Source organism: Mya arenaria, chromosome 10 (genome assembly GCF_026914265.1).
Source record: "Mya arenaria isolate MELC-2E11 chromosome 10, ASM2691426v1".
In the NCBI taxonomy this organism is placed as follows: domain Eukaryota; kingdom Metazoa; phylum Mollusca; class Bivalvia; order Myida; family Myidae; genus Mya; species Mya arenaria.
Window position 1 is genome coordinate 16,806,922 of NC_069131.1, and position 21,251 is coordinate 16,828,172.

The window sequence follows — 21,251 nt, forward strand, 5'->3', positions numbered from 1 at the left end:
ATTCTGCTGAGTCTTACAGAACACTTGAAATTTTCTAAGCCTTTTCACCAAATGCCACCCAAAGAATTATCTAAGTTCAGTTTTTCACCAACTACCATATGAAAAGTTAACTAAGTCCAACTTTTTCACAAAGTGCCACATGTAAAAAAACTGAGTTCAACTTTACACAAAATGCCACCTCCAATTGGGTGGAAATTTCATGGCAATTGGTGAAATTCTTGATATTCCACCAAATGCCAGCCATTTTCCACCAAGTGCCACCCATTTTCCACCAAATGCCACCCAAATCCATGGCATTTGGTGGAAATTGGTGGAAAATTTAGGGAAGGGGATGGCTGTTAATAAAGTCTTTGGTTACTAAGGATGTCATTTGTTGAAAAGGTAGTCTTTGGATTTGGATACTCAAGTTAAAGGTAATTGCTAAGGTATTCATTGGATGATTAGGACGTATTTGTTTGCAATAAAATAAGTGGTTGCTATGAAAGTAAGAGGCTGCTTATGAAGTTCATAAGCAATCACTAAATTCCCGGTCAGCAAAACAAGGGCTTACTGGATGTTAAAATTGTACACAATGAAATATATAATGTTTCATCCGCTGTTCATCCACACAGTCATTATGATTTAGGCTTACTCAGCATATCTCACAATTCTGTAAAAGGCTTGACGCCAAAGAATATTCAATGAATAATATAAGTGCAAATGGGTCATGATTGCACAATTTTCCGTTAACTAAGAAGTATTTAATTTAGTTAATTGCTTCAGAACTAGGGCGCGTTTATTTTTAAGTATATGTACGAATGCTGTATACGAAATTGATCTCGTAGTTGCAGTTGTATTATTGTGTGTCTCTGTGTATGCTCAACGTGTATCCGTGTGCATTTAAACAAGATAATCACAACAAGGCTTTGAGACGCTCATGCTGTCCAAACCTTTCCTAAAGGCTAAACATGTTGAGTCCTTTTCGGGATATCCTGCCATATAATTATCCCCAATTGTATTACAGGAATAGAGTGATATTGCACGGTTTTTATGCCTCGCACTTCAACAAAAATTGTTAAAAATTAGTAAAAAAAAAATGAATGTTCTTGCTATACCTCTGCATCGTCTGCAATATTCATTCGATTCATCCGATGAAAATTTTGGACAAAGTCATAATGGCATGTTAAAGTCTTCCAAATGTCTCATGTTATGGAAGTTTATTTAGAAAACGATTTCCGGGAAATGAACTTGAAATTTTGAAACTTAATTAAACATTGTAGATTTTCCAGGCATCTTATCACAATGCAAATGACTTTGATGGCCAACAGACCAATAAAAAACAGTTATTATTCAGCGTTTGTTGACCAATATTTAAATCAGATTATATGACGATTCGGTAGACGTATATTACCTGTTTAACAGATGAGTGAACTACTTATGAAAGTTATGTTATATATGCTGTCAACATTGAATGACTACGCCGTTACCATGAAGACGAATAGCAAACAAAGCCAAAAAAGTACCACTTTTAAGATCTATATGTCTAAAGGATTTGAACAGCTAGGCACCTTACTGCGTGAATCTGTACAGTTTCATATCGATTAGATCAATATTACTCGTGAATCCATCTGGAATATTGTGCAAAGCGCGATTTCAAATTTAGCACCATTTGTCTACATGTAGGTGCTGCTCTAGCGTGCATATTTCCATAATGTTCAAATGACCATAGCTCTTTAAATACCAGCTATATCTTCATGCAAAACTGCTATACGTTTAAACTGCTATACATTTTTACACTAGATTTGAATGAGTGCATTGAACAGCTTCGAACCAAAGTTTGAATTAATATGAAAAAAAAATAGAACGAATGTAAACCAAAGAAACTTTTAAAGATGAAATAATAAGAAATTATTATAAACTATAAACTGTAAATAATATTTTCAATTTCCTTATCCTTATCAGGCTATTAGAAGATGGCGGCATATAGGACATTCGCCAGCCCAGAGTCCCAAAACTGGCTGAAACAGTGGAGGGCCGTTTTCATTACGAGGAAAGCTATCTTGCCTTCTGTCAAGACAAAGTCTAGCCATCTGCACACTGATATTTTACAGAAGGCATCGAATGAGCAGACTTGTTCATTAGACCATGGTCGTATATCTGACAACAAACCAATACCTTGTCGATATCATGAAAAACTTCGAAATGAAATCATAGCTATACACAAAAGAACGAAACCATCATGGCGAAACGCTTCTACTGACAAATGGCTAGACTCGTTTGATGTCGCCAAGCTATTCATGCAGTCAGCTGGGTATGAGGATAAATCTTCATTTGATGAAATTGACTTCAACGGACTGGCAGCCTTTATATATAACTGCGGGAAATTCACATCCACTGTGGAAAAACTATCTGATGAGGTAATGATATTCTTTCTTTATCACTCGGTCCCGAAGACAATTAAACATTAACGGCTTTCACACTGGCTATTAACATGATTATAAAATCAAACATCAATTGCCAAATTTTATTTTGTATGTTCAAATGAGTTCATGCTCGATGGACAGTTTAACCATAAGGATTGAACTTATTTTTAATGTAAATTTAACTTTCAGGCTCGGAATTTCGTGAACAAGATCCGGCATATGCCAGACTTGTGTTCAAAGGCCCTGACATACCAGGCCACCACTGAGTGTATAGACAGCATGCTTAAGTTGCTGAACGACCCAGATTTCCAGGGAGATCCAGAAATACTGGAAGCAATCAAACAGCTGGATGAGGTAAAGTAAAACACAATAAGGTGGAATATAAATTTGACGATGAGATAAAAGGTTGATATGCGGACAAAATAGCGACCAATAGATAAACGATATATACGCGAGTGAAATGAAAAGAAATATTTTTACATGTAAAGTGGTTTAGGAGACAAAATATTAAAATATTGATATAAGAAACTATGATAAACATACAGGCAAGATAGCTTCATAGGTATATTAAGAAGTCAGTTTTTTTTATAAACATGTATACATTAATACATTCTTTTTAGAAATATACAAATCAAATATACACCGGATGTTTGTGTCCAGAGAGACGCGGGTAGTTCTGAACAAACATAGCTTTTTCGTCTCATTTTATCAACATATTTCATAAGATCAGATTCTTGCTTAGAGAACGTGATAAAGATGACTTTAAAAGTATTTGAAAACAATATTTAAATTTAGCTTTGGCTTCTTATAAGGTAGAGAGAGATTCCTGACTTATGGACAGATAGTAAGAGAGACGTAAGATTGACATACAAAGGCTGGCTGAAAAATACTGATTCTATCTTGTCGTAGACACATGTCTTATGATTGCATTGTTTATAATAATCATGTCACATTCAGAACCCGATATTGGTGCACCTTTTCAAATCCCGGGGTGCTATATTGGTGTAATAAAGCCAATACCTGTGACACTGATCCTTAAAAATCTTTTTTCGCATTTCATTTTGATCGAAATGTTTTTTTCGCTTTTTTAACGTATATAATATCAACCTATCGTGTTACACCATGTATCAAGCCCAGACCGCTGATTTTCAGCCATCTTTGACAAGCTTCATTCCTGTTATGCCCCATATTAAAACAATCTTAGGAAATTACATATTTGTAGCTGTGACTGTAATTGATAGACGTAACACACGGAACTGGTTGTAACAAGATTTTATATTAAAATATATGTGCTGTAGCTCATGTAGTATCAACCTAACCAGGGTGTAGTAACCTGTAACAAGTCTAGAACGCGGATGGTTTTCACGGGTTTGACATGTTACACCCATTTACATCCCCTATTTTAAAAGGATGTTACAATCTGAAGAAAGAAAACAATCCTATTTGAGGTGGTTAATGCAATGTATAACAAGAGTAGTAGTGTGTAACAAAGTATTGAAAAGAAGTGTTTTATTTCCTCAATGGAATATTGGGTTACGCGTTTACATAGGTGTGTTCGCACTTTCCCAACCGCTTATTCTTCCTTCTTCCTAGAAATTGAGGTTTTGATTGGGGAGATGTATTGTGTGTTGTATTCTTTAATTTGATAAAAAGAAAACAAATATAGAGCTGATTTTTATTTGCAATTCATGAAAGTTCATATAGTTAAAAATGCATGAATAAATGGAAAAACATATATATTAAATTATGAATATATATAATTACTCAGCACACTATAGATATAATTATATTCTTCAATAATGCATTTTAAGAGTATAGCACATATTTGAATATTTTTAACCAGGTTTTCACATAGTTATTAGAATGGCGAACGTCGTTGTTCGGGCGGACAGGCGAGTGGGCGGGCGGGCGTGCGGCGTCAAATTCACCCATGAAACTGAATAACTTTAGTAAGGGTTGACATATCTTGACCAAACTTGGTCTATAGAAAGAGTTTATGGGTACCTTTCAAGGGATTGCGATTGGGTTCCCTAGGTTCAAGGTCAATGTCACTGTTACTAATAATAGAAAAACGGTTGAAACTGAATAATTTTAGTTATGGTTGACATATCTTGACCAAACTTGGTCTATATGAAGAGTTTATGGATACCTTCCATGGGTTTGCATTTGAGGTCCCTAGGGTCAAAGTCACTGTTACTAAAAATAGAAAAATGGTTGAAACTGAATAACTTTAGTAAGGGTTGACATATCTTGACTAATCTTGATTTATAGGAAGAGTTTATGGAGACATTTCATGGGATTGCGTTTGGGGTCCCCAGGGACAAGGTCAAGGTCACTGTTACTAAAAATAGAAAAACGGTTCAAACTGAAACACTTTAGTTAGGGATGAAATATCTTGACTAAACTTGGACTATAGGAAGAGTTTATGGAGACCATTCATGGGATTGCGATTGGGGTCCCTAGGGTTAAGGTCAATGTCACTGTTACTAAAAATAAAAAAATGGTTGAAACTGAATAACTTTAGTGAGGGATGACATATATTGACTTAACTTGGTTAATAGGAAGAATTTATAGATACCTTTCATGGGATTGCGATTGAGGTCCCTAGGTTAAAGGTCAAGGTCACTGTTACTTAAAATAGCAAAACAGTTGAAACTGAATAACTTTAGTAAGGGTTGACATATTTTAACCAAACTTGGTCAATAGGAAGAGTTTATGGATATCTTTAATGGGATAGTGATTGGGGTCCCTACGGTTAAAGTCAAGGTCACTGTTACTACAAATAGAAAAACGGTTGAAACTGAATAACTTTAGCTAGGGATGACGTATCTTGACTTAACTTGATCTATAGGAAGAGTTTATGGAGACCTTTCATGGGATTGCGTTTGGGGTCCCTAGGGTCAAGGTCAAGGTCACTGTTACTAAAAATAGCAAAACGGTTGAAACTGAATAACTTTAGTAAAGATTGTCATATCTTGACCAAACGTTTTCAATAGGAAGAGTTTATGGATACCTTTCATGGGATTGCGTTTGGGGTCCCTAGGGTCAACGCCAAGGTCACTGGTAATAAAAATTGAAAAACGGTTCAAACTGAATAACTTTAGCTAGGGATGACATATCATGACTAAACTTGATCTATAGAAAGAGTTTATAGAGACCTTTCATTAGATTGCGTTTGGGTCCCTAGGGTGAAGGTCAAGGTCACTGTTACTAAAAATAGAAAAACAGTTGAAACTGAATAACTTAAGTTAGGGTTGACATATCTTGACCAAACTTTGTCAATAGGAAGAGTTTATGATTATCTTTCATGGGACTGCGTTTGGGGTCCCTAGGGTCAAGGTCACTTTTAATTAAAATAGAAAAACAGACACAGACTGAAGTTCTTCTGTCAATCATTAAAAACCTGGATTCGTCGCATTGCGGCGTTTCTTGTTAATATATGTATTGGTTGATATGAAGCTAAAACATATATTAACACCTACTACAAATCTTTTATGCTACCTTTTCTCACACATTTATTACAGTTTTACTAAATGGGCAACAGCATCAACATATGTCATCATATCCATATGGCCGTATTAGTGTAACTTTTACCCCTCTACATGATTTATAGTATGTGGACTTTCATTCTCGTCGTGGTTCCAACATTTTCTTGTTTTCAAGCTGTGCATGTAGACTCTGGCCTATCCTGCTATTATCAATGAAATTCATTGAACAGTATATATACTAGCGCGTTTGCCACTTTTCAATGGTAGCACCGGTTACATTGAGAAATTTGAGTATCCACTCAAAATCGAGTTTTCAGACTGGCATCAAATCAGAGTTATGTGGTTACATTTATTACAATAATCAAACCAGGATCAACATTTGTTACAGTATCATTACATGTTACATATTTACTCTATTTCACTTTCAGACCCAAACTATAGATCCCAAGGCGGACTGGTTAAAATATATCATTGAAGATACTACTATCAAAGGCGTTCAAGAAATCACGGAACTTGCTTGTGCTAAAGAAGGAAACTACAGCGAACGTGCAAGTGAGATAAAGGGTGACATTGAAAAACTCAACGATATGTTAATGTCCAGTATAAGGGAACAAGGTGAGAGTGTCATTAACGATATAAAGAAATCTTCTGACAATTCTCTTGCACAGCTGGATTTGTGCGTAGTCAATGCTAAGAACATTCTGAATGAGACAATCGAAGAAGGCATATTTAAACTAAAAGACACCATTGAGAAGGGGAAAAACGAACTGAGTAAAAAACAAAAGAAAGAAAGTGAAGAAATGGAGAAGCTAAAAAAGTCGAAAGCAAAGTCAGGTAAGGCTCTTCAAAGTAGCATTTTTTTTAAGAATGTATAAAGCAATCGACGTGGATTACAACACGAATGTCCAGTGTACACGTTTGTCGACGTGATGTTAAAATATCACAGGAAAAACTCAATCACGACATCATGACAACTAAAACAAATAAAAATAAAACGTTATGAAACATTATTGTAAGTAAGAGCTTTAGGGAAATGATTAAGAACTCATTTTTTTCAGAAACGAGTAAAGTTTTTTTTTGAAAGCAACATTTTCACCATCACTATATAAATAGTTTTTTAATTAGTTGATAATGATAATTGATAAACTAGTTTGGCGCAATTTGTGCAGTCTGTGAAGTCTATACGGTTGTGTTTATACGTTTTGAGTCTCTCGTTCAGTGTATTTTTGGCCCTAACCATTTGTCTCTCAACAGGATTCAAACTTGAATGTATTGCTTCTGGGCTTGTCTCTGTATGCTACAAAGAAGTATTAACCTAGATGTAGACATGTAAAATATTTATTTATTTGATTGCATGAAGCATAGTTAGCTAGGTATATATTATTGGAAACGTTTCAATTATATTGTTTTGTCTTAACTTGATAGCATATTCTTAATATAAAATAATAAGTATACTTTCAACATTCTGGGTTAATACATAAAGTTGGGTGACAGGGAACACGTCAACAATACACAGACCATTTCCACACATGAACAAAACACAATATATAAATGCTTATAATTCATGTAAAGAACACTGGCACCGAATTTTCAAACTCAATCATTTATTAAAAATTTCAAAAAAAAAATATAACGAAAAATTATAATACCGAAAATGTTTTTATATAAATATGCACTTTGTACTAGTGTATAATATACTAACATGGTATTGAACGTTTCGCTTACCCGGGTCATGTAATCATCTAATTACTCAGTTCAAAAGAACTTCTGCAGATTAAAAGCCATCAGAATTTAAGGACATGATATCCATCTTTCAAACACACCACCTTAGCCAGCGAAGAAATTCGCCGATCATTCGATTGTTTTTTGCTTTATTCCAATTTTTCTGTTTTTCTACTCTTGACTTCCGTTTTTATTACTGTTTATCGTCCAGTTTGTAACATGCGATTTGATCGGTCGAATGAAAAGTCCTCCGTGGTGGCGTATTTAAAATCTCAAATCGTTAAGAAACTGAAATTCTAACATTTTAGCCCTTCTACTCCGTTAACAAGCAAGTCCACATAAAATATGAAGTTGCAATGATGCAATACAATGGTAATATTGATTGATTAAGGCCTATTTATAACAGAAAACAACGCTCACTTTGCACTCAACATAACAATTCATTTCTTATATATTGCTACATTCTTATTATTCGGAAGGAAGTAAAATCAATAAATATAATGAAGACACTCTGTTGTTCTTAATATTTGAGTGACTAACCACTAACAGCTATAGGGGAACGGACTCGGCGCCTCCCCCCAAAAAAAATAAATAAATAAATAGATAAATAAAAAATATCTAATTAAAGAAAAAAGTAAATAAAAATAAAAATAAATTCATATTTCTATAATAGGATAAAACATTCGAAGGAATCATCTTCTGATGTCTTTTCCAATGTACTACTCAAAAAGGGTGAAAGTGGTTTGGTGGATTAAGATGTCAGCCTCCATTCCATCAATAGTTATTTGGTTATATCCAATCTGGTGACAAATGGAACATTCTGATGACCTCTTGAACGAACGTACACAATACTCGTTTCCAGGGGCGTAGCTAGCCCTTTATTCACGTGGATTCATAATTGTGCTGCGGGCGGGAGGGCATGAACTTTTTAAAAAAACTGGACCAATCTGGTGTTCTGGGCGTTCTAAGGTCCTTTAGACTGACAAAAGGATAGTTTTAGGATAATAAATCAACAACAAAAAATTCTCAGCAGATTTTTCTACAAAATAGCAAACAAATAAGGTCCAATAATGTGAAAAACACTCAGATTGTCATACTGAAGTTTAATTTTCTGTCCTTTTTGCCATTGAACTGTACATACTCGATGACAATGTCCATATGTCTGTTACATCATGTTGTAAAGTAAGCATAGTGGTTCTGTAGCTTTGGCTGAACTGTTTTATTTTTGTCAGAACCATGTGCATTCAGCCATGTATTTCGTGTATAGGCAGCTACACGCCTGGTTTCTACCTACCAAACAGACTTAGGCTGTTATGTTATCAACTTTCATCACAATCAAGCAAATTATTTTTAATGTTTAATTAAACAAATCTTGTTATATAAGTTTAATTAGAACACAACTACATTAACAATAAACATGAAATAGTTATTATGACTTAAACCGGACTTGGTCAGAATTTATAGAGTATGCATAATAATTAATTTCCTTCTTGATAAAAGTTAGTTAAAAATGTAACAAATCACTTAAAGTTCCAAAAGAGCTCTATAATGAAGATTATTCCTAAAAAGTTTAAAAAATGCTTTATTGTGCCGAAAAGAATCAGTAACACTTGATACTTTTAAGGGTGCTTCTTTTTAAGCATGGATCTACAAAGTTGCATTCAAAAAATATTTTGCTTTTGCTCTTTAGGCCACAACAAATTGATCATTTGTTCTACAGATTTTGCCAAAAAAAAGTAGGAGCGAGCGAGCGAAAAAAAAAAAATACTTTTTTTAAATTTAAGGCAAATCAGAGGCGAGCGAAGAGCGAAAAATTAAAAAAATAAATAAAAAAGTTTATTTCTTACCAAATTTATCATACAATTATGTCAAGAAATGCTTTTCAATTACAAACAAAGGTTCTCAGTTATAAATGAAAAGGTTTTAATTGTATCACATGAAAATCTGTCTCAATATTTAACAAATGGCAATGATATCCAGTGCTTTACTATCAACTTAAATTTAAACGTGGATATATTGTAAAGACAACATTCCTCATAGTAACGTGCAATTATTCGAGGACCAAAAAGAAAACTATTGTATTCATTCCGTAACTTACTATCACAAAAACATTTTAGACTAGTAAGAGTAATTCATCATTTGAGCATTTCCAAATATTGGGTCAGGTCTAAATTTGAACCTCTTGAAGCACATGATAAAATTGTAGTGACATTGACATTGCAGAATATTGAAAAAGTAAATAACACAGAGAACATTTCTAAAAAAATAAACACTGTGGATTGAATTGCGGGACAACATACTTGAAGCAGGATCAAACAATTCTGCAAATGTGGCACCGGTTATTATTTTAAAGCAGGTGGTGTTTCCCTTTCAAGACCTCGCCTTGACCAAGAACCTATGCGGTATAGGTCCGTGCCTTAAAAAGAATAACATGATGGCCCCATAGCTTCAATGACGGTAAGAAACAGGCCACTTTACTACAACTCGGTGAAAGACAAAATAGGATAAGCACAAAAAATTGAGAAAATTAAAACAGTCATTTTACTTATAAAAGGTTTTATTTTCTGATTTAACTGATGTTATTTTCAAACTGTGTGTGTTATGCACTAGTCAATTGTAACCACCACAACCAGCCCCCCCCCCCTCCCAGTCTGGGGAATAGCGGGGACTTTCGGTCCAGCCAACCCCGCCGGGCAAATCCACCGCATTCACCCGGCACTGCGGGGCCACCTGGAAGGTTAAAACACGGTTCATTTACCCGGCTATCCTCGGACCTGAGGGGAGGGGGTTGGGGGGGGGGGCGTGGGTACAATTGACTGGTGCATAAATACAGAATGTTTCTAAAACATTTACAAGTCCTACTATTTTTATCTGTTTTAAACAATGATGATTATATGAAAACTGAGACATTTAAGAATTTAAAAAAATAACTCACGAAAACATGTTCAATAGTTGTACCGTAAGTCGTGTGTTCGTGTATTTTAATATAAGTTTTGCACTCAAAATCCGATTTAGGTATTATTAAACACTAAATTTTGAGTACAAAACAATAAATTACTTAAAACACACATAAATAATTATTGCCTTCGACGCTGTGAAACTCTTGTTGTTTACTGAAGACTATAATCCATTGACTATGACACTGATTTTCACTTAAAACGTGTATTTTACATTACAAATACTGAAAGTAACCTGAAACTTAATACCGGAAATGAATAACAACGGTGCGTCTTGCAAAATATTCCCGACAAAAAAGACTGTCAACAAATATCGGCTATTTTGCGGTTACCCGGACCTTATTTTGTCCTGACACGAGGAAAGTTTGCTCGCGAAGAATGTAAAGCATGGAATTACCTTCAAAAAGGCGAGGTCGACGTTGCTGGTTTAAATTCTAAGTAAAAGAATTTCAGAAAATAGAGGAAATTTAGAAGTCAACAAAAATATAAATATGCGCGGCCAAATAGTATGTGCGGGCGCAAAAAAAAAGTTTTTTTTTTTTTTTTTTTTTAATTTTTCGAATTTTAGGTGCGGCAAATCCGACGAACAAATGATCAATTTGTTGTGGCCTTAATAGTGATTTAAAGCTGCACTCTTACGGAGTGAACGTCTGGTAAACAGTGATAAAAGACTGCTAACAAAAGATATGAATGCAGATTTCATGGTTTTGTTAGAAAATTGATGTTTTATGGTAAGATTTGAATGTAGTTTTCCATATTTTTGTTAGAAAATGGATGTTTTATGGTAAAAAGTGTTATTAACGCTTAAAGTAAATGGATTTTGGCGTTCTTTCAAACAATTGAGATTTGTTCTATTGTAAGTTACCTTTATATAGATAACAGAATTGAAGGCTTTAATGCCGTGAACTTATTCTGAGACAAAAAAAACTTCATATCTGTGTCAAACTGTGAGAGTGCAGCTCTAAAGCCAAACTGATAATACAAATTGAAAGCAATTGTCCTGGAAAAACAATAGCATTATGTGCTCCCTACTGAAATATTACAAAATGGTTTGAGAAACTAAACATTTACTACCCCTATATTGAGCTGAGGAGAAATACATACATACCTATATAGCATTATACCTATACAACATTTCATGCATTTCTAAAGATACTATTTCAGCAACTGTAAGTATCTTTTATTGACCAATGACACACAGCTGGAACGAAATACCAAGTATTGCAAAGATAAAGACGGCAGATAGTCATTATTTAAGTCATTGTTTCCAGGTTGTAGCGATATCATGTAAAAAACTGTTAACAGCGCAATGTAACATCTGCACTGAGCCCAGATCTAGGTGGAATAGGAGATAGTGCCGGTGTGTCTCAGACTCACTCTGTGGAACTGCAGCCCACAAGCCTACGCTTCAATATATGACCGTCACGAATACTGGTGTTGCCATCCATCACTTCCCTGCAAAGATATAAAAACTGATTTTACAGGTTTATTTTGACCTAGCTACAACTGTACATCCATTTTTATTCTATTAATTAATGCACAATGCACACATGGACTTGTAGCATCTGCTTCTTAATAAATGTTTTAAAAATATTTATTGATATTCAACTTTTCAGCAAAAGCTATGGTATATGCCTGTAGACAACTCAACTATACATGTACAGGCACATACCCTAGCTTTAGACTACCCATTTTCTAATAATTTACTTGTTTCCACGAGTAGACTCAAATCAAACTTGCGATCGATCTCTTTTATTACTTATTCCCGATTTTTTTCTACTATTTTGATATCAAACATTAAACTATTTATGTAAATGTGATACAAGTAAAACTAATGTTAACATAATATTATTCATTTTCAGTTTTAGAAAATATTTTTTTTGGTATCAAAACATGACCAAGTCCCTTTAAGAAAATTTTGGCAATTGTAAAGGAAATTGAGATGACACTCATTTCTGTGAGCATGCATAAAAACAAAGCATAAACTACAAAATGTATAAAATATATAATGTTACTAAATAATAAATATAAATGTGTAAATGAACCAAACACAAAAAACATGAATGTTTCTACAATTATATAGATTATTATTTAACACGGCGTTTTGGTGAACAGCTCTTTTTTATAAATAAAACATTTTGCACTTCTTACCTGCGAACAGTTTTTGCGTCAAGATCGCTGTCAAGGAAACAAGTCAATCCTGTGATGCATATTAAGCCACTTTCCGTTGTCTCATGAAATTTCATATTCGGCTTCGATGGTATGTGTAATTCCAGAACCAGCCTGACCCGAAATAAGTACGCTAAAGTCACTCTTAATGCCAAAGACTTCGCTGTGTTTAACATTTTCGTTCCAAATGTTACAGTTGTTGACACTTGTACGCGAAACATCTCGCGGAGTTCATGAACCAATGAAATGAGCCGTTATAAAACCTTACTCTGAAACCGGAAGTCAAGGGTGTACGAAAATCAAGGAAACAGAATATTAAATGGGAATAAAGTAAATAAAATCGTATGATATTACGCAAATTTCTTCGCGGGCTAAGGTGGAGTGTTTGGAAGATGGATATCATATCCTTCAATTCCGATAACTGAGTAATTAGATGATTACGTGACCCGGGTAGCAAAACGTTCAATACCATGTTAGTATATTATACAGTACAAAGTGCATATTTATGACAATTTAAATATTTTTCAATATTTTTTCACATTTTCGGTATTATAACTTTTAGTTCGGAATTATAAGATTTTATTTGAAATTTAAAAAAAATGATTTGAGTTTAAAAATCCGGTGCCAGTGGTATCATTGTGGGGGAACAGTCACCGGATATAGCTCAAAAGGTGATAAATCGATAAGCGTTTGATTTTGACTAATGGAAAGTTTTCTATATTTTTTTTGTATTTTATGGTTATATATTTATCAAAATCGAAGAGTTTCAAATAACTTGACCCTGTGCAATACACGACTATGATGGAAATGTGTTTCCTCTTTTGTATAATAGCCCAATTATCGCCGAAAGTTGCATGATCGCTCACAAATGTTCATTCATGTGGTACGATTTCAAACATTAATCAACAAATTGAAAATAATAATAAAATTGAATCGAGCGATTTCATTGTAATTACATTATCTAGTAATGTGTAAGATATCAATACGATATGTTTTGTTGTTACGGAGATATTCATACCTTTTGATGCCCTGGCGGTGTACTAGGGATAGATGAAGCAAATAAATAACTGCACAGTGGCTATTAAGTAGACTGAGGATTGTAACGATGTAATTAAAATAACGAGACTGTTATAATGATAACGGCCATTTACCTATACGCGAGCTCGAGGGAAATTGTTTGATGTTGTCCATATCGAGGGATGAGAGCAAAATAAAAGTTGCTGTTTTTTGTATCTGTATGCACTTAAAACTGATTCATTAATATAGATTAGTTAACCATGACGTGTTTTTCACAAGCATCAACGTTCGAGTCGCAAATATCTATATCTAAATATTTTAAATACGCCGGTAATCTGATTTATTGTGGAACACAAAACATATGGACGTAGAATTTATGTGGTGCTATTCATATATATATTATTGCTTTGTAAACCAAGTAGGTACGTTTTTGCACACAGAAAGTCATCAGTAGGGAATGAGATATGTGATCAAATGTGAAACACGTGAAGCTTTTTTTTAAGCTTGGGTCGATGTTGCTATTACTTAGAACAGAATAATGGTCACTACTCGTTCACTTCAGTGAGAAAGTATGTATTGTGACCAACCCTGATATTTAAGCAGTTAGCATATACACGTTCATTTAGAAGAGCATGGACCAAACTCATTGTTAACTCAAATTTGCTCAATAATTTCCCATCAAATTGTACTCTCACTTTGTGCAGATTATTTGAAAGTTCGAAATAGACATACATGTATATTGTATATTAACAGTGTTACTATCAATTGTTGTCCCATTTTACATGTTATCACCAGAAAACGTTTCTCAACTTTGAAACTATCCTCAGTACATAATACGGCTATCCCCAGTACAGTGAACATTTCTAAGGCCATATCTTTAACAGTTTAAAAGTTACATTGCCAGTTCTAACAATAAAAATAGTTGAGATTATGCATGTGAAATCCTTCGATTCAGATTTTTTATTTATTCGATATATTTCCTAAAAATAACAATACTTGTCGAAACTCTGTAAGTTTTGAGGTGATCATCTCAGATTTGAAGAAACTTTTTTCCTCTAGGTCTGCTAAATCGTAAGCACTTTAAAGTATACCAAAGGCCAAATTAAGCATTAAGCTATTAGTTCAAACACTTGTTTCATTTGTGGATACGGTAGATAAGCGTTAACACACCAAGATCTTACCTCTGGTAAAGAAAAAAACAACTGCATATTTGTCTGTTTACTTATCACTTTTTGAGCTAAATCCGGTGTCAGTTCACACACTATGGGTATAGAAATGCTTCAAAATACCATAGATTCTCGTTCAACTACAAACGACCTATCGTGTGTGACAGATTAGAAAGTACTAGCTTGTGAGGTTAAAGAAAACACATGTTACACCTGATAAGTATGCATTTTTAACAGTCAAATCCCTTATTTATTGATAAGACTTTAATATAAGAATAATGTTGATTGGAAAATAACCAGTGGTTACAAAGTCCCCATAATGAAAATTTAATTTTTTGGTTTTCGAAAAAAACCCTAACATATGTTTGTGCAAAATGAAGTCAATGTCAATTTACTACACTGGTGAAATATAAGGAAATATGTGATGGTTGTATAACAATTAAAACCTGCACTGTTCTGTGATAAACGTTTATCTTCAATGGCTAAACTGACCGTATGATTATGGTCTTAGAATATACATATATTCATTTGGTTGAGAAAATAATGCATTATGCCTTAATAATAAGAAAAATCATTGTTTTACCTTTAATTACATTAATATACTTACAACATCAAATTCTCATCAAATTCATAAGGACCTTTTTCCGGCGTTCTAACGCATGTTTAGGTCGATATAAACAGGATGACATTGAATGTACACCGAGCGAAAGTGAGATAGCAGTTTTTAAAAAAGTGTCTAATTATAATTTTCATTTTATTATATGACCCATTCGTTTAATTCCATATATTGATATACTTGTTGTAGTTATATTGAAACAGAAGCATTACAAAGAATCGTAATTTTACAACATGAAGGTAATTAAAATGAAAATAGAATGTATCTGAAATATAATTTGAATTAAACTGATATTCTGACAGTCAATGACAGCGCACTCAATCTTTATCGTAGTTTTTGAATGTAAAATATGACTGATAGTATACATCTTACACAGTCATTTAATACCAACGTTCAAAATTATCAATATTTGACGCGTGGCAATAATTATTTTATCACTCATACTATTAACTCTAGGTCAAGGTCACAGTAAAGGTTAATCGGCAATCATTCCAAAACGGCCAAATTGTAAAACTGTTGACTTCCTTATCCTATCATATTTCTTGAAATATTTATATTAACATTGCCGTTTTAAACGGATAGCAAATAAACACCGTTTGCACCGCAATGTAGTGCCGTAATGTAATGGCTCATGTGACATGGTCGTCATCAGTATGATAGAGTAGTACTGTAAACGTCAGACAAGCTGGAAAAAGTCGTTTTAACGCGGCCATATTAATTATTATTAAACTGCTTAATCATTTCCAACACTCAACTGTTAGTGTAAAAGAGCAGCCTGCTTGAAATTTCCATACACTATTTATGTGTAAGTTACTATGACAGTTGATGGGATTTTATTTGTATTACCACAAAACATATTTATCATGTTTTTGAGGGGTACGTTTTTATTGAGCTTCACTATACAGTTATATTAAACTAAACTTATGATTTGCATGGTTAAATAGACTAGTGAGCATTTTAATATTATGGCACCCAAAGGGTGAGATATAAAAGTCGCACTGTCCGTCGGTCCCCATTTATTACTTATGTTTGCTCAGATGTAACTTACTCAATTTTATTCGAGATTTACTGAAATGTACAACAGAATAGGAATGTGGTTGTCAATAAAATTTGTGATTTCATCATGTTTTACTTCAAACAATCCTCACACAGACTTGTAGAGAACAATTAGAAGTCTTTTGTTGAAATATATTTAATTCTAATGAAATAAAAGTGTTTAACTTGTAACTTTTATTAGAAATATAATAATAGCTGTCCATCTTCATCCCCATATCGGGGACATTTATCTATTTCATAAATGATGACAACCTTGTTACTTTTTACAAAGATGGTACTGATTGTGTTTACTGTGCAGTGTAAATTAGCTTCAAGCAAGCTTAGTGTTATTCATCATCCCACCTAATTAATGGTATATCAATGCAAGTAATTGTTCTTATTATATATCGAATTATCAACTTATTCATTACACAAATTGACATGTAACAATGATAACAAGGGTAAACATTTGTTTTTTATTACTTTCTAACAGCATCGAGTACCATAAACATTGTTGAGTGTTATTTCTCATTTTCTTATTTTGAAGCATCTTAAACAAAATATATTAATCATTTTCCAGATTTACACCAACAATTGCTCAATTATTACCAGACAAAGTCCCTCACAATGAACGTTCGATTGGACATCGATGCAGAAGACATTTATGAAAAGCCCAAACTTATATTCAAGAACAGGAAAGGCAAAAATGGTAAAGTAGAAGATATAAAGATACAAGAAATAAATCATATGTTTCTGAACGAAAATGGCACGATGGCTAAAACAGTATTCGTGGTGGGCGAACCGGGCCAGGGCAAGTCCTCGCTCTGTAAAAAAATTGTCCATGACTGGTGTGAACTGCACAAGAACGGAAATAAGAAGAGAAAGAAAGATAACATCTTAGGCCAGTTTGGGTTCTTATTCTATATAAGGCTACGAGAGGCTGCTGATCAATGCAAAATCAAAGATATGATATTACTCTGTTTGATTGAACGGATTCATTCAGATAATAAAGAGTCAAGAGAATTGTTAACAGAGATTTTGAAATCAGAATGTTGCCTTCTGCTTCTTGATGGCTTAGATGAGTGGACACATTGTAGCAAATGTAACAGCGATGAACGAATTCCTCATGTTGAAACAAGTTGGGTGAACTGTACAACATTAATAACAACACGACCATACAAACTAACGGAGCTGAAAGTGAAACGCTCACAATTTGGCAACCATGTGCAGTTGGAGGGCGTTTTGTCACCTGAGGAACTTGTTCGGAGAATACTTGAGGAGTTGGAGAAATACAAAGAAGAAAACCGTCCAAATACCTGCGTTAAAGAGCTAATAGGAAAAGGCCTGTGGCATTTTAGCGGTATTCCAATCGTGCTTGTTCAAATTGTTTGGCTCTGGTACAGAGACCAGCTAAAGGCAAACATGTCTCTGACTGAAGTTTACAAGAAAATTATAGAAGAAAGGTGGAGTGAAATGAACGACAAGAACAAGATAGAGGAAAACGATATTCCTGAGGAATTTCTTGATTCTTTGAGCAAATTAGCTTTCAATAAACTGTTTTCACCAAATAAGGATGATACCATTGTTTTCGGCATTCCAAAGGATCAGTTAGAGAAAAAGTACCAACGATTGTCTCTTGAATCTGGCATCATGTCCTGTAGTAGTAAAATAGGTGAAAGATTTGCGTCCTTTCAATTTTTGCACAAAACGCTTCAAGAATACTTGTCAGCATTGTATTTGGCGAAAAGCAGCAGATCAGATCTGATCAAGCATTGTCAACACGTCCAGGAAGTGTATAGCCATAACAGGAGGGAAGGCGTGCTTAGCATGCGTCAGATGTTTCTGTTTCTTTGCGGCATGAACATTACTGCTGTCGAAGTGTTTTCGAAGACATTGAATGAAGTATTCACTTACGGCTTTTCAGATAATGAAGCAGTAGCTTTCCAGCATATGATACTGCAAGGCTATGAGGAAGCGGAGAGAAGCGGGCACGCCGGAGCGGAGCTCTGCCTGCGGCATATCACCCTCGGTCATTATAATGAATTTCTTTATAATGAATTTCTTTGGAATGAAGGAGTAAATATTAAACATCGATTAAAACAACACAAGCAAATATTGAAACATTGCTTGGATAAAAATAAGCCCACTCTTGTATCATTATTTATGAAAGGCAAAAGCAACATTTCTGATGTGTTGCAGGACAAGAATGATTCAAGTCTTTTAGATTTAGAGACTTGCAAGAATCTAAAATATGTTGTATTAGAGAAGTGTCCATATACAGATATCAACTTATTGAGCTGGAATGGATTATCAAAATGCAAAATACAACTCAAGGGCCGTGGACCATCAAATAAACTGGTAACTTCAATTCTGTCCTCTGATGTGACATGTTTGAAAATACTCTCAATAGAATGGAGTGGTTGGGAGCCGAAAGCCCAGGAAATCTTCTCGAAACTTAAACACATTGAACATCTAGACGTCATATGGCGTTACTCTCTACCAAATGATTCGAAATTTGATCTTGATCTTCGACATCTTGAACAACTCAACACACTCTCCTTACAGGGACTTGCTTTCTCAGACGTTGTTATTCCACACATGCTCAATCTTCACAAGTTGCAGGTCAGCTTTAGAACACAAACAAGAGCACCACGGTTAATGGCGGCGTTATTAGCACAAAGCGACGATTCACTCACTCCAAATCTGGTAAGCACAGTGACTACAATTACTATTGAAATGATTTCAATACACCAATGGAAATAAGATAGGGAGTTGCAGTTTAATCTCTACCCATTATATTTATTTATTTTAATGATTGGAAATATGAAATTCAAGCATAGCGTCTTAAATGAAAAGCACACCACGATCAAAAGTGTAAGTGATATGTCGGCCCGAGATATTGCCATAACAATCGTTTTAGTATCTGTTCACTTTGATTTAGCAGCACGGCATGAGAACGGTTTAACATCGGTTTACAACAACAACCCTGTAGTTGTCATTGTATTATTGGACCGAATTATTTCATCGACATGTGTCCTATATCAAATTTAATGTCGTTCCCGTCCTGACATCGGCTGAACATCGGTTAACAACATCAAGCCGACATCAGCATGTAGTTGAATCGATATCTTTATCGAAATATGTCCAAACTGAAATTGGTGTCGCCAATATCGGTAATATCTATGGTGCTTTGGTTTGATAATATATGACAGCAATGGATATAAAGTCTAGCTGTTTCCCTTAAATATATAATCAGAATATATAAGAAGTGTAAACTTATCATAATGAAACTTTTAAAAGAGAAATATTATATCAAGGGGCATGATACCCATCTGACATGGATATATCGACCGACATGATGCTATAAAAATCGGCCCGACATCGGGTAAAATATTGGCTTGACATCGGATCGTATTGATTTTGCACACGTTAAGTTAAATGAAATATTTGGTCGCTGTTTTATTCCTTTTGATGTGTTTATATCGATTTATCCAACAAGTCAGATGCTATGTTTATATGACATTATAATAATTAATACTTCACACAATTGTTCAGGACCATCACCCAATGAGGTTACATAACTCTATATCCTTAATACAAGTTATTGCCCCTGATTGACTTAGGTTAATGTTTTAGGCAAGTAAAAGATAAGGGCAAGTTGGGATTTTAATAAAAAAAACTTCTATTACATTCATTAAATGCACTTAATAAAATTCAAAATTATTTACGACCATCTTACAACAAGAAACAGAACTCCGTTTTAAGCCTGAATACAAGTTATGGCCCTTGATTTTTTTATATTTTTTTTTTATTATTATTCTTTTAATTTCCTTTGAATGGCATATTTGTATATTCTTAACCACACTTTCATAATGGGAAATCAAGTTATTTGAATGACTTGCGTCATTGTTTGGGCAGGCTGGTGGGAGGGCAGCATCAAAATCACCTTATGTATCAAATAATTTTAGTTAGGATTGACATAAAACGACCAAACTTGGTATTATTACATCGTTATTGTATTCTAAGTCAAAGCGGCGTAGTCGAGCGCGCTGTCTTGCGACTGCTCTTGTTGAAATCCTAATGTCCAATGTCCAATGTCGTGCTGGCACGACATTCATTTTTAAATGTCCTATATCAATGTTGTGCCCGCACGACTTTCACTTTTGAATGTCCAATGTCCAATGTCGTGCCAGCACAACATTCGATTTTGAATGTCCAATGTCGTATCTTTAGCTAACTTCACACAGCTAAGTTTGTGGAAAAATGACGTAGAAAACGAACTTTTGTACAAGTACACAAAAAAGCGCGTGCAACGTTGTTTACTGACGTCATAGTGCGCAGTAATTTTAAATAGCTAAAAATAGTCTTGCAAACATATATTTTTGATTGCGCTTTATTGAAATGGCATAATATATTTTTCATAAACCATAAAATAAAAGAAATAAAAAGTGGCGCGTTGTTGCGCGTGACTCCATGTAAGATGGGTTTTTCCAGCACTGGTCACATGACCGGAAACACACGTCCGGTATGCAAGAAACACTATTCAACAATTTGTTTCTTTTCAGGACTTAAGTTATCTAGCATCTGTGCTAAAAACGGCCTTGTTGCACCAATCGCCCATCGAAACCAAACAAAAATATTCATTTGTTTAGGAAATGATAATAGTCGTGGCAGGCAAC

General features: G+C 34.3%; 1 protein-coding gene across 1 annotated transcript; it reads left to right on the plus strand.

The window, feature by feature from the left end:
• Positions 1-1,952: 1,952 nt before the first annotated feature.
• LOC128204389 (uncharacterized) lies at positions 1,953-18,782 on the plus strand. The gene is made up of 5 exons (XM_052905807.1): positions 1,953-2,396; positions 2,592-2,756; positions 6,319-6,724; positions 17,153-18,601; positions 18,772-18,782. Exons 1-5 carry the CDS (start codon positions 1,953-1,955, stop codon positions 18,780-18,782), a joined length of 2,475 nt encoding a protein of 824 aa, XP_052761767.1.
• The last annotated feature ends 2,469 nt before the right edge of the window (positions 18,783-21,251 follow it).

What these genes read in the sequence shown, in the direction of transcription:
- LOC128204389 (XM_052905807.1), top strand. Translation starts at nt 1,953, where the DNA reads ATGGCGGCATATAGGACATTCGCCAGCCCAGAGTCCCAAAACTGGCTG. An exon ending in CAATCAAACAGCTGGATGAG is followed by an intron (nt 2,757 to 6,318) that starts GTAAAGTAAAAC and finishes TTTCACTTTCAG; the next exon opens with ACCCAAACTATAGATCCCAA. An exon ending in AAAGTCGAAAGCAAAGTCAG is followed by an intron (nt 6,725 to 17,152) that starts GTAAGGCTCTTC and finishes ATCATTTTCCAG; the next exon opens with ATTTACACCAACAATTGCTC.